The sequence below is a fragment of the Notechis scutatus genome, chromosome 4 (genome assembly GCF_049901735.1).
Source record: "Notechis scutatus isolate UNSWTSFEM ecotype Mainland chromosome 4, rNotScu1.2, whole genome shotgun sequence".
In the NCBI taxonomy this organism is placed as follows: Eukaryota; Metazoa; Chordata; class Lepidosauria; order Squamata; family Elapidae; genus Notechis; species Notechis scutatus.
Genome location: NC_142012.1, coordinates 164906300 through 164920725, shown reverse-complemented (window position 1 = coordinate 164920725; position 14426 = coordinate 164906300). Strand labels below are relative to the sequence as shown.

The 14426-nt window shown below is 43.7% G+C and overlaps 1 protein-coding gene across 3 annotated transcripts in view; it reads left to right on the top strand.

Moving 5' to 3' along the window:
* Positions 1 to 14426, top strand: part of PRSS56 (serine protease 56) — a 47945-nt gene that overhangs the window by 25609 nt on the left and 7910 nt on the right. For all 3 annotated transcript variants that reach the window (XM_087965539.1, XM_087965540.1, XM_087965538.1), the window contains 5 exons: positions 1765 to 1926; positions 3228 to 3330; positions 9198 to 9345; positions 11841 to 11982; positions 14020 to 14106. In XM_087965539.1, coding sequence (XP_087821665.1) covers positions 1765 to 1926; positions 3228 to 3330; positions 9198 to 9345; positions 11841 to 11982; positions 14020 to 14106 — 642 coding nt within the window. The remainder of the gene's footprint in view (positions 1 to 1764; positions 1927 to 3227; positions 3331 to 9197; positions 9346 to 11840; positions 11983 to 14019; positions 14107 to 14426) is intronic.

Sequence of the window (14426 nt, the reverse complement as noted above, 5' to 3'; positions counted from 1 at the left end):
ACCAACTAATCCTTTCAACCGAGCAGGAACTGTGAGAGGGATCTTGGAGTCTTAGTAGACAACCAGCTAAATAGGAGCCAGCCGTGTGCAGCAGCAGCCAAAAAAGCCAATGCAATCCTAAGCAGCATTAACAGAGGGATACAATCAAGATCAAGTGAGGTACTAATACCACTCTAGTATCACCTTAGTAAGACCACACCTAGAGTACTGCATCCACCACACTATAAAAAAGATGTTGAGACTCTAGAAAAAGTGCAGAGAAGAGCAACCAGGAGGATTAGGGGACTGGAGACTAAAACATATGAAGAACGGTTGCAGGAACTGGGCCTGGCTAGTTTAGTGAAGAGAAGGACCAGGGGAGACAGGAGAGCGGTCTTCCAATATTTGAGGGGCTGCCACAGAGAGGAGGAGGGGGGTCAAGCTATTTTCTAAAGCACCCGAAGGCCAGACAAGGAATAATGGATGGAAACTGAACAAGGAGAGGTTCAATCTGGAAATAAGGAGAAACTTTCTGACAGGGAGAACAATCAATCAATGGAACAGAAGTTGCCCTTGGAAGTTGTGGGAGCGCCATCACTTGAGACTTTCAAGAAGAGATTGGGCTGCCATCTGTCAGAAATGGTGTAGGGTCTCCTGCTTGGGCAGGGGGTTGGACTAGATGACCTACAAAGTCCCTTCCAACTCTGATTATCTGTTATCAACCCAGAATCTTCAGTGCTTCTGACCTGGAAGCTTCAGTGCTTTTGGCTTGAATGCCAAAAAAAATAAAAATAAAAATAAAAAAGCCAAAGACTATCTGTGATCATAGAATTGGAGACCTTAAGGTCATCTAGTCCTGCCTGGGATCTGGTACTGGCCATCCACAAGGGAGATAAAGATGATGGGTGCAAGCATGTGATTAAAACCTCACTTTTTTTTTTTTTTGAGCTTACATGGCTTCGATTCCATGATTGGGGAAAGGAGGATTACAGGAAATGGTTCGAATATTTCCTTTTTAGGACTAACTTCCCTTTCTTCTACTGTACAGGTAGTTTTCTCTTTTCTACACGGTGAAAGTGTGATTTTCTGGGTGGTAATTTACGCTCAGCAAAATGAGAAAATAATGAGTTTTGTACGCGACGTTTATTCTTACATTTATCATCTCGGTGTGTTAGGGAAATTGAGTGATTCTGTACAAAATGCATTAGCCGCTTTCTATGTAAGGGTTTTGGATAATAAGTTAATTTCCTCATAAATGCTACATGCTGTCCTTTTTTTTTTTTCAAGCCTCTCTGAAACACCTGGATCAGGCACGCTGCTATTTTTCGGCATTTCTCTGCTATTTTGCCTCTTTTTAAAATTGGCTGATTTTAATAGTATTAGTCTGAAGAATGAGGCAAGAATCCCCCTTTTTTCGACTGCAAGGAATAGACACTTTCATTTTTCTTAATAAGGATGGGATTACAATAGAAGGAGATGAGGAGAAAAAAAAATCCACCTTATTCCATCCTTGGCTTTTAGGTTAAAAAAAAAAAAAAAACAAGTTATGAAGCATAGAAGGGAAGGGAAGGGAAGGAAAAAGGGGGAAGGGAAAGGAAAGGAAAGAGGGGGAAGGGGAAGGAAAGGAAAAAGGATGAAGCGAGGAGAAGGGGAAAGGAAGGGAAGCGTGAAAAATTGTCATGTCACATTTTTCAGTGCCGTCGTAACTTCAAACAGTCACTGAACAAACTGCTGTAAATCAAAGACTACCTGTATTTTGCCACCCTAACCATCCTATCTCCCCAGAGCTTCGTTCCTACCTCCAGACCCTACTGGATTTCCTCCGCCAGGCCGAAGCGTTCTTCCGTACCCGGATCGACTTTTCCTTCTTCACACATTCCGTTCCCCGGTTTGTGGAACAAATTTATGGGTATTTCTTCTCCCCGCAAGGGCACCTGGACGCCCAAGGTATCCGCTGGGCCTCCTCCCCTGGTGAATTTTGGGGAGCGGGGCGGTGGGGGGGGGAATGGTTATGTGGCCTGTGACTGACCAAGTTTAATAGTAACCAAGTTTAACGTGCTGTGTGAATGCAGCGGTACTTTTTTACCCAACCGAAAAGTTTTGGTTTTTCTGACCTCCCTGTATGTATATTCTCCCAGATTTCACTAAAATAGAATAGAATAGAATAGAAATTAGAATAGATATTAGAATAGAATAGAAATTAGAATAGAATAGAATAGAAATTAGAATAGAATAGAAATTAGAATTAGAAAAGAATAGAATAAAATAGATATTGGAGAATAGAATAGAATAGAATAGAATAGAATAGAATAGAATAGAATAGAATAGAATAGAATAGAATAGAAATTAGAATTAGAATAGAATAGAATAAAATAGATATTGGAGAATAGAATAGAATAGAAATTAGAATAGAATAGAAATTAGAATTAAAATAGAATAGAGTAAAATAGATATTGGAGAATAGAATAGAATAGAAATTAGAATAGAATATAAATTAGAATAGAATAGAAATTAGAATTAGAATAGAATAGAATAAAATAGATATTGGAGAATAGAATAAAATAGAAATTAGAATAGAATAGAATTCTTTATTGGCTAAGTGTGATTGGACACACAAGGAATTTGTCTTGGTGCAAATGCTCTCAGTGCACATAAAAGAAAAGATACATTCGTCAAGAGTCAAGAATCATCAGGTACAACACTTAATAACAGTCAGAGGGTACAATAAGCAATCAAATCATACTAGGAAACAGTCAATATAAATCGTAAGGATGCAAGCAGCAAAGTTAAGTCATACAGTCACAAGTGGGAGGGGATGGGCGATAAGGAGTGATGAGAAGATTGATAGTGATAGTAACGCCCTCCCAGAGGCCCAGGGGAAGCCGGAAACAGGAAGTTCTGGTAGGCCACGCCCACCATGGCCACGCCCATCCAGCCACGGGGCAACGAACCGGTTGCTGGGCTTTTTGAATCCCGCCCCTCTGCTCTTTTGTACATTTTTCTGAATAGCTTTCAAGGCTTCGAACTATATTTTTCCACCCCGGGGACCTTGAAGATGGGTGGACTTCAACTCAGCTGGTTGGGGAATTCTGGGAGTTGAAGTCCACCCATCTTCAAGGTCCCCGGGGTGGAAAAACACTGACTAAAATCTAGAACAATCTGCTCAAGTTTTCAAATTCCAAACCTTCCTAAGCAATAAGGAGACAGCGCTTTCCCCACCACCAATTCACACTTGTGTTACTTTAAAGACCAGGTTGCAAGGACAGAAGCTGGAATTGCAAGAGGAATAGGAAGTCATTTCTCCCAGATCAGGAAAATGCAGAAGCGTGAGGCCCAGAATTTTATGAAAAGGTAAGGCTACCTTTGTGTCTTTCTTGGGGTGTGTGTCTACACAACTAGAGGCATCTGTTGGGGTGAGGAGGCGGTTTAAAAGAGTCAGACAGTCAGAATAACAGAGTTGGAAGGGATCTTGCAGGTCATCTAGTCCAACCCCCTGCTCAAGCAGGAGGTGCTATACCGGTGATGGCGAACTTATGGCACGCATGCCGCAGGTGGCATGCAGAGCCATTTGTGCTGGCACACGAGCTGCGGGCAAAGTTACCTCACTGCGCATGCGCGTGCCTCACAGTTGATTTTCGGCAGGTTTGAGGCCTTTTGGCCTCCCAAAGGCTTGAGGAAGGCTTCTGCAGGCTTTGCAGGCGAAAACTAGCCCCGTTTCGTCACTTCCTGTTTTTCCGACAATACCAGAAGTGATGAGAAACGGAGCTAGTTTTCAGCCTGCAAAGCCTGCAGAAGCCTGCAGACGCCTTCCTCAAGCCTCTGGGAAGCCGAAAAGGCCTCAAACTAAGGGGTGGGGGTGGGGATTGCATGCGCATGCGTAGGGGGCGTGGGGGGCACATGCGTAGGGGTGTGGGGGCGCATTGCCTTCTGGGTGCTGGCACACGAGCACGAGTGTGCAAGCGCGCACACAATTTTTGCACAGGAGCCCAAACAGGTTAGCCAGTTTTTTGTTGACCACGTTTTGGACTTGATTCTCTGCAGTCAAAGGCTTCCTGGGAGAGTTTTTCTCCATCCCAGAAGGTAGCCAGGACATTGGGGGCAAAGTTGGAGCTAATAAAGGCACTCCTACGGATTATCTGAATGTGTTGCCTTTGTGCCACGCCCTGGATCATCACATAGTCCTCCACTTATAGCCATTTGTAGCCACTTGAGGTTTCAATGACACTGTAAAAAATGACTTAGGACTGGTTCCCACACTTACGACTATGGTGGACTGACATTTGAAATGAGACACAGGGAAATGTCTCTGAGAAAATGCCAGCCCTGAGTGAACTCAGGTAGCAGTATTTATTGAGAAAAAACACAAGCAAAAATACAGTCTGCATATTCAGAAAACAATGACCTCAACAGGAGATTACTTCACCAGCATGAGAACACACAATCTTGGAAAGTCCCAGATGTTACCTTGCTAGGATGAGATCATACAGCCACGGAAAGTCTCATGGGAAAGTTTGGAAAGTCCCATGAGAAAGCACAACTGTGTACCTTGAACTTTACCTATTTTCCTATTCCTTCTAAACTTGCAGAATCAAACAGGATGAGACACTCATGAGCAAAGGTACTCCTACCCCCACCAAGAATGCCCACATCTCCCTAGACTTACTGCTAGTATTCAAAGGCCTTACAGAAAATGATAAAATGATTAATAAAATATATTACCACATTCCCTCCTTTTTTATTTATTCAAAGATAGGGGGTGTTTTAGTGGCATAGTACACAGTTCCCTCACGACCTGATCCCACGCCGGAAAACTGAGGTACACATTTGTAATAGATTAGGAATACATTGAATAAAACAACATAATAAGATACATATAGCAATAATAATAACAACCCCTTGCAATAAGGAGCGAAACCATGATCCATCAGGAAACCAGGACCACAGACTGTCCCAGAATGATGCATTAAACCCATCGGCTCCAGATTGATGCTGAGCAATACGATCTTCCATGTCCTGAATAGTCTTTGTAATGTTTGGCTCATAATTATGTATAAAAACACAACAATGCGAATGAATTAAAGCACAAACTCCTCCTTGAGCAGCTAACATAATATCTAAAGCATATCGATTTTGCAAAGTAACTTTACGAATTTCAGACATTTCTACATTAATCATCTTAATATTCTTTATAGTATCATTAAACATAGCAACAGTAAAATTATTTAAAATATGAATATCCCTATAGTTCATAGCAATTCCCAAAGGCGGGATGAGACCTCGAGAAATTTGTGTCCATAGATTACCTCCCATGGTTAGGATCTGGAATTGCTCTGTTGTAGCACAAGACAACTGTTTTCTCCAGGTTGCATTCTTTATTAAATCTTTTTCCTCAAAAGGCACTCCATGCAATGTTAGTCCTTCTCCCACTCTCCCAGGAAGGTGCATACACAACCAACAATTGGTGATGTTCAAGTTTTTGGCAGTTGTGCGCAAATCTTTAATGTAATTATTATCTGTCCACAAATCATCGCCCAAATCTCTGTACGCTGAACATGCTGTCGCTGCTCTCTCGCACCCGAGCAGCCCAGGACAGATTAGGCAGAATCAGCAGGATCAGGAACCACAGATGCGCCATCCTGCTCCTCCGAAACTTCCTTCACAGGTGCCTGCGAATGATCAGGTCGAACACACCGACCAGGAACCCAACAATTTGACCAAGATGTTCAACTGCTGCATAACCCACGTCCCCACGTTATCAGCTCAGCAGGAACCCATGCCGGATCCGGAAGAAACCGCACCAACACCCGAGGTCTCACCGCATCTGTAGAAGGAGAAGAAAAATGCCTGCTGGCGCGCTATGGGGGTTACCAGACAAATTTAAAAATTTAAAGTATATAAAGCTAGATTTAATTGATCTTGAATTGCCGGAAGCCCCAGGAGCTTCCCTCCTTTTTATTTAATTTAGTCAACATGGTCTTGAGCGTGGCATTATGACGTTCTACAATAGCTTGCCCAGTAGAATTGTATGGAATCCCAAATTTATGTTCCACGGACCATTGTTTGCAAAACTGATCAAAACCGGTGCTCCGATAAGCCGCACCATTATCAGTTTTTAAAGTTTTAGGTGTACCAGCAACTGAAAAAGTCTTAATGCAATGATTGATGACATGTTTAACCATCTCACCTCTTTGAGGGGTAGCCATTAAAAATCCTGAGTAAGTATCCACAGTCACATGTATATACTTCCAGGGCGCAAATGGCGGATATTGAGTAACATCCATTTGCCAAATCATTGAAGGTTTCAACCCTCTGGGGTTAACTCCCATAGGGATAGTCGTGCCCTGCTTTGAACAAGTTGGACATTGTTGAATTATGGCAGCAGCTTCTGCAGTAGTAAGTTTGAATTGCTGTGCCAATGCTTTAGCGTTTTGATGAAAATAACTATGGCTGTCCCATGGCTGGACAGTGAGAACTGAAGTTACAGCACTGTCAGCTTTGGCATTACCTTGTGATAAAATTCCAGGCAAATTACTATGACTACGAATGTGAGCAACAAAACACACATTCACACGCTGCTCCAAACATCCTTGTAACAGCAAAAGCAATCTTAAAATATCAGATGATATTCCAGGAGACAAATAAGAACCTGCTACAAAGGGTAACAAATTATACACATACAATGAATCCACTATTAAATTAAAATCCTGATTGTGAAAATTTTGAAAAGCCAAAACTACAGCAGCAAGTTCTGCCTGCTGGGCAGACTTCTGCTCTGAAGTCACTTTTGTATGCCAAATTCCAGATTTATCTTTCCAAACACAAGCACCAAAACTTTCCCTCCATCAGTAAAAACTGTAGGAGCATCTGATATGCCCAATGGTATCCTTTCTTACATTTCGGACATACTGATTTAGGACGAACACCCTGTCCCATTGATCTCTTATTCTGCTGACTTTGACCTCCTCCAGGAGCCCGACATTGCGCTTTAAAATGTCCAGGCTTCCCACAATTGAAACAATTCCCCTTTTGAGCATGTCCTGTTTGTAAAGCCAAAGCTAAAGTTTCCATGTTAAAAGACTGACTCCCAACCTTCCTACATGCATTAATCAAATCCGCGATTTCTCGCTCTCCACTTGCTACAAGTGGATTTAAAATCTTTCTGCAATCTGTGTTAGCTTGTTCTACTGCTAACTTAAAAAGCAACTCTTTCTGGGCGAATTGATTATCAATTTGTCTTTCTATAGCCAATTTCAGTCTGCTAATGAAATTTTCATAGGGTTCATTGTTCCCTTGTTTGATGTTAGTAAAGGTCTTCTCACCACCTTCGCCGTCAGGGAGAGCCCCTATGGCTTGAAAAATTAATTGTGGGAGAAGAACGAACCCTTCCTCAGGCATACCATCTCTCTGTTGTTCCACTGTTGTAAAATTACCAGCTCCGTAAAGCTGATCTGGGGTAACATTTGCTGTTCCCCTCTGGACTGCCAGCTGTCTCCATTTCTGATCTAACACCAAATATTGAGCTGGAGTTAAAATCATATTCAACAGAGCTTTCCAGTCAGCCGGAATCATTTTATTTCCATAACCAACTGCTTCTAACAATGCCTGAGTATATGGCGATCTAACACCATATTCTTTGCTGCTTGCTTAACTTCCCTCAAAATCCTGAGAGGTAAGGCTTCCACTCCTGCTGCGGATTCAACGCAGCGTCCATGACAATTTCTACTGGATTAAGTTGAACTTCTACTCCAAACTCCACCAAATCATCTCCTGATAATTCCCCTCTATTCTTTGCTTCTTGAATAGCTGCAGTAACTGCATCCACCTGAACCCTTAAAGGTAAACTCTTATCCTCTGACAAAGTATTTCTAGCGCCGGACAGTCCCCAGATTTATCTGGAGGTGCCGTCGGCGGCAACAAACGATACCGCATGGTAAAGCGGCAAACCTTCTTCGGGGGCTAGGAGCGGTTGTTCATAAGTAGCTAACGCATCCATAATCACCCTCCAGGTTAACAAAATTGAAGAAGGGGCACGAGGTTCCTCGTGCAAAAATTTCCTATCTTTTCCAGGACTCTACTTTAATACTACCTCCCTCCGGATATGACTTAATATTTTTCCAAACATACTGTAGTAAGTCCTCAATTTCTTTCTTTCCTACAGCACAACCCCTACTGCCAATTCCAAACCCAAAACTATTCCCAATGATCCCTCTCAATTCCCTGATGTGCTCTTTCTGAGCCTTCGAGAGATCTCCCCCATACTCACGAAAAGAATCTATCTTCGTCCAGCCCGAAGAAGATGAGGGCCAGTCGACGTCCGCGACGATGAGTATAGGATGCGGGAAACGTATAGCCTTCCAAGCTATCACGTCGGGGTCACCATTTATGGTGGACTGACATTTGAAATGAGACACAGGGAAATGTCTCTGAGAAAATGCCAGCCCTGAGTGAACTCAGGTAGCAGTATTTATTGAGAAAAAACACAAGCAAAAATACAGTCTGCATATTCAGAAAACAATGACCTCAACAGGAGATTACTTCACCAGCATGAGAACACACAATCTTGGAAAGTCCCAGATGTTACCTTGCTAGGATGAGATCATACAGCCACGGAAAGTCTCATGGGAAAGTTTGGAAAGTCCCATGAGAAAGCACAACTGTGTACCTTGAACTTTTACCTATTTTCCTATTCCTTCTAAACTTGCAGAATCAAACAGGATGAGACACTCATGAGCAAAGGTACTCCTACCCCCACCAAGAATGCCCACATCTCCCTAGACTTACTGCTAGTATTCAAAGGCCTTACAGAAAATGATAAAATGATTAATAAAATATATTACCACATACGACCTTTGCAGCATCCCTGCCCTCATGTGATCAAAATTCGCTTGGCAGTTGACTCATATTTATGACGGTTGCAGTGTCCTGGGCTCATATGATCTCCTTTTGTGACCTTTCAATGGGGAAGCTGGATTCACTTCACAACCGTCTTACTAACGTAACAATTGCAAGTGATTCACTTAGCGACGGTGTAAAAAAAAGGCCATGAAATGGGGAAAAATGTACTTTAAGTGTATGGTCACCAGTGGAAATTTTGGATCTTGGTTGCGGATCTCAACGTAAGTCAAGGACTTTCTGTACTGTCTGTTGATGGAAGATAGAGCAAGCAAGATCCTGTCTTTCAGGCTTTAGGGCTGACCCCCTTTTCCTCAATTTTACAGCCGTCCTCCGCCTCGTCTCCCTTCCTTTGCCTCCTTGTTCCAAGGCACCGGGCCCAACCTGGCTGACTGGGTGCAGGAGCTGAGCACCCCAGCTGAGCGTTTTGCAGCAGCTGCACCTGTTGGACAGGAGACCCAGCATTTCCTACAGGTATGGGAATCGGAGCCAGAGAAGCAAAATGTCAACTTGTAAATCATTCCTATGTGTGATAAAAACCAGCCATTCAGGTTTACATACAACTGGAGACCCTTGATCAATAAATAGGAGCTTTATTGTGGAGCTTTTGCAAAAGGGAGTTCTGTGCTCAGGGCCGCAGAAGACATGCTTCCTGGGAAGGTTGGGGTTTATATACCGTTTCAAATATACAGTCTCTGCCCCTTTCCAGGTTCACAATCTATCCAGCTACGCATCACCCTACGCAACACCCCTATTATTGTAGCATAACATCTGTTTCCTTAACCTGTTTACCCGTTTCCATTTCCAGTAATCTCCATCATTAACATGCCAAATATATAACCTTTATACAAAACAATAGAGAATTCTTACATAACATTCCAGTAAATTATCTTAGATTAACACAAAGGTTAAAAATGGTATTACCATTGCTTTATATTTTCACAAGTATAATTTTGCATATCACATTATGCCTGTTTCCGAGTTGCCATAAGAAAGAGTTGAGGGGAAGGCCTGAGGGGGCAGTACGGCAGATGAAGGCCAGAAGCACATTCCATGCTTATCTTGTAGAGATTGTAGCCTAGGCTACTGGATTTTCTGCCCCCCCGAAAATCCTTCATTGGAGAATGTGATTGATGACACTCAGCCCGTGAATGTGTTTTGTTGGAGAATTTGATTTATGACACACCTAGGGGGGGAGGGAAACAGGGTCATAGGTGATAGTAAATTATGTGTCTCAGAGTTGGCTTCATACAGATTAGTGCCGGACATGTTGCTCCTAATAAAGACACAAAGATGGAGGGCATTGTCTCGTGAAAAGAAGTGGGGGGAAAATGAATGGCAACTTGAATGACTGAAGGAACAGTAGTTGTTGAAGTATTAACAGTAGCCCTTAGACTTATATACCACTTCATAGTGCTTTTACAGCCCTCTCTAAGCGGTTTATAGACTCAGCCTCTTGCACCCAACAATCTGGGTCCTCATTTTACCCACCTTGGAAGGATGGAAGGCTGAGTCAACCTTGAACCGGTCAGGATTGAACTGCTGGCAGTGGGCAGAGTCCGCCTGCAATGCTGCGTTCTACCAAGGAAGGAAAGAGGAAGGAAAAGGAAGGAAGGAAGGAAGGAAGGAAGGAAGGAAGGAAGGAAGGAAGGAAAAGGAAGGAAGGAAGGAAGGAAGGAAGGAAGGAAAGGAAGGGAAGGAAGGAAGGAAGGAAGGAAGGAAGGAAGGAGGAAAGAAAGAAGGATAGCAATAGCACTTAGAATTATACACCGCTTCACAGTGCTTTCCAGCCTTCTCTAAGCGGTTTACAGAGTCAGCCTCTTGCTCCCCAACAATCTGGGTCCTCATTGTACCGATGTCAGAAGGATGGAAGGCTGAGTCAACCTTGTGCCAGTCAGGATTGAACTGCTGGCAGTGAGCAAATTCAGCCTCCAATACTGCATTAAAACTAAAGCAATGGTGAAGCAATGGGCAAGGGTCCAGCATTCCGTTATTTTCTTAATCACTTCCTCTATTGAAGTCAACTGTTGTAGGGAATTCTTCTGAGAACTTTATGTGGGAATGTAGGAGGGGTTTTTTTTGGGCGGGGGGGGGGGGAACTGGATGGTTGTGTTATCCACAGACTGCTTGGCCCATTGTCTTTATCGTGAGGAAGCCACCCCCCTCCCTATATGCCCCCTCCCGAAATCCACAGAGAGGGAGACCGATTGTCAGCCGCATCAATGCTGTCACCTACAACATGGCCCATCCAGTCAGAGCTTGAAGAAGCTTCTTAGATGAGAAGCGAACCGTCTTCAAAGAAAAAAACAAGAACGTTCAGTTGCCTCCTGTTAGGGATATACACCCTAGCAGAACCTGCACGGCAGTCAGGCAGGCAGGCAAATATGTGAGATAAACGTTGTTGTAGTTTACACTCAGTAAAACAGATACACAGTGCTAGTTAAAATAGTTTATTCCAGTAAGATTTATATGCATAGTCAAACAGTCCATATATTATTACACTTAGTTCAGTCCGTCCAGGGATTAATCAGTTGCAAAGTCCAGTGTCGAAAAAGAGGTCATTAAACTTACTAATATCAGTCCAGTAATTTATCTCTTCGCAGTATGAGATAAGAAGAAGTAAAAACCTCCTTTCCTCCTTCAGCAACAGTAGCAGGAAACACTCAGTTAACTATCCATCATAGTCAGCAAGCAATCCAGTTCTCTTGCTCCCTCTTATGGCGATTTACAGCTGCACCCAAAATTACATGCTTTGCAGTTAAAGTGACACACACTTAAAATCACTATCATAGTCTATATATATTATTTTACCCAAACTACGTTAGGTAACCTATGTTATTCCTAACACCTCCTGGTGTGTATGTGTGCGTGTGTGTGTGTGTGTGTGTGTGTGTTTAAAGCATCTTTGGGACTTTTTCAAGATCAGCTCTGCCCTCCGGGTCTCACTTTTCCTTTTTTCCTTCCGTTAGCTGACAGAAGACGAGGTGGATGAACTGCGACTCCAAGGTCAGATGTTCCTCGGGCAGCTACAGAAAGAACTACATCAGGATGTTTTTCCAGATGTGGAACCCGGGAGAGGTGCCCCTATGGTCCAAACGCTTGGGTTGAATGGTACGTGGCTGAGATGGGGGAGGGGTGGGCCCACGGGAGAAAAAAAAAAAGAGACAGGTGGGGTCACGCCGTGGCTTGAAAATCTGAGGAAAGAAACCCAACTGTACGCCTTGATTTGACCAAGTTTGGGGCAGGATGTTCTGACCTAGGCTTTATTTATTTGATTTACAATGAATTTCCTCCCCAGCAAAGTCCCGGGCCAACAGTCCTTCATGATAGCTCCCAATTACAGACCTTTATCAGGCTTGGAGAGTGACCAAGGCTGATATCTTTCAGACCTGGAAATACTTGGCAAGCATGAACTAATTGCTTCCTGCAAAGCCCTACTCCCCTTTCGCTCCTATTTATTCCCCATGGGAGGGGCCATTCACCGTCCACCTGTGCCTTTACTCCCAAGTCGACCCATGTTCCTTAGCGGTTCCCTTCGTCTGGCAGCTCTGTGCATGTGCACACGGGGAACAGGCTCCAGCTGTTCTTCTTCCCCACTGGTCTCTGATTCCAAAGGCAGCTGATAACTGTTGGACGGCCCTGGCCCTATCTCTGCCTCCGATGCAGAGCCCTCATCAGAGCCTTCCCCAGACTCCAGGACTGGCCTGTCTTCCTCCCCAACCTCCTCACTGTCCGACTACACCATTTCTGACCAATGGCAGTCCAATCTCTTCTTGAAAGCCTCCAGCGATGAAGCAATTGTAATGGGGTTTCCTGCTTAAGCAGGGGGTTGGACTAGAAGACCTCCACGGTCCCTCCCAACACTGTTATTCTAATTTTAATTCTAAATTCAAAGTGAAACATGGAGAACCATTAGAAAACCAGCCATTTCTACTCTTCTAAGTCCTCTCAGCAGTGAATTTCATAATTTCTAACCAAGCAAATGGTGCATTTGAAGTGCCCCAAACTGGAGGAGAATTCAAAACTAAATAAGCCAAATTGTTGATTTCCTACAGGTGGTCCTCGATTTATGTCCATAGTTGAGTCCATAATTTATGTTGCCAAGTGAGACATGATCAAAATTCAGATGCTTGGCAATTGGTTCATATTTAGGACGATCGCAGCGTGCTGGTATCATGCGATTTTCCCCCCCACCCCATGCAAAGTTAACAGGAAATCCAGATTCACTTAACGACTGTAGTACTAAATTAACAACTGCAGTGATTCGCTTAACAACCGTGGCAAGAAAGGTTGCAAAATGGGGCCCAAAAGCCACTTAACAAATGTCTCGTGTAGCCACATAAATTGATCATCACCTGTGGTCGGAACAATTAGACTCATTGGATGACCCCTTCTCTTCCTCAGAGGCCGACTTAAGGGAGGACGAGCGCATTGCTGGCACGTCAGGAACGGGGTTAATTAATGAGGGTCAACAGCCGGCTGAAATAGGTTTACAGGAGGCTTTGTCTGGGGACAGCTTGTAGGTCAGCGAAGAGGAAGAGGAGAAGGAACTATCTTCTGTGGTGGATCCGAGAGCACACAGGGCAGAGAAAAGACAAGAGCAATGGAGATCTGCCAGATTACTCGGGAGAAGGCCCCGCCCGTTTTGATGAGCTCACCGGAAAGCTGTTGGTCACAGCAGGCAGAAGGAGGCATTGCTGGGAACGTGTTTGGTTAATGGCTGTGTGTGTTTATTCCTCATGCTTCGTGCTTCACTTTGTGCCTGGGAGACGCTCAACTTCTCCTGCCAAGCTCTTGCGGGTGTATTTCAGTTTGGCCTGGTGGAGCAACTTTCCATTGTTTTATGGACTATTGGCCATTGTTCTGTGGACTAACCTTGGCCTGCTTATAGCTGGATTTATTTGGGACAGTTCTGAGGCTGGGTGAAGGAAATGGTAGGGAACATTAATGAATTATCTCAATTAAAACCGTGTGTGTGTGTGTGTATGTGTGTGTGTATCTCTGTGTGTGAATGGGGCAGCACACTCATACATCAGCTGGAAGGCTGTCCAGATATTAGCAGCTACGATGTCCAAAATTCATTCCTAGAGGGTTAAACTTTGGGACAACCAATCAAATTTGTCTCTTTCCTACTTTGCTTTGTGATAGATTCCCTGGTGAGCGAGACCCATCGAAGAGAGAAACGTGGCTTGGACATGGATCCCATGGAAGAAAAGGAGAATCAACTGCCCAGTGGTATCTATTTTAAAAAAAATAAAAATCTTTATGCTTCTTTATTTTGCAAAATTGCAAACAAGGAACAGAATGCAAAGGTGCATTTTCCCCCCACCAAAAAAAGGCAACTGGACTTTCTTGTTGTTTTTTTTCCTTGAAGAGGTTTCACTTCTCGTCCAAGAAGCTTCTTCAGTTCTCACTGAATGGTGGCGGATGGCAGGATTTATATTCCTTGCAGTCCTCTGGTCGTTAGTAGTCTCTCTGAGAATCATTGAGGCCACTTGGAGGTTTATTTGTGTCCTCAGGGTCAGCTGAATACGAGCAATCCTCCACTTAGGGCC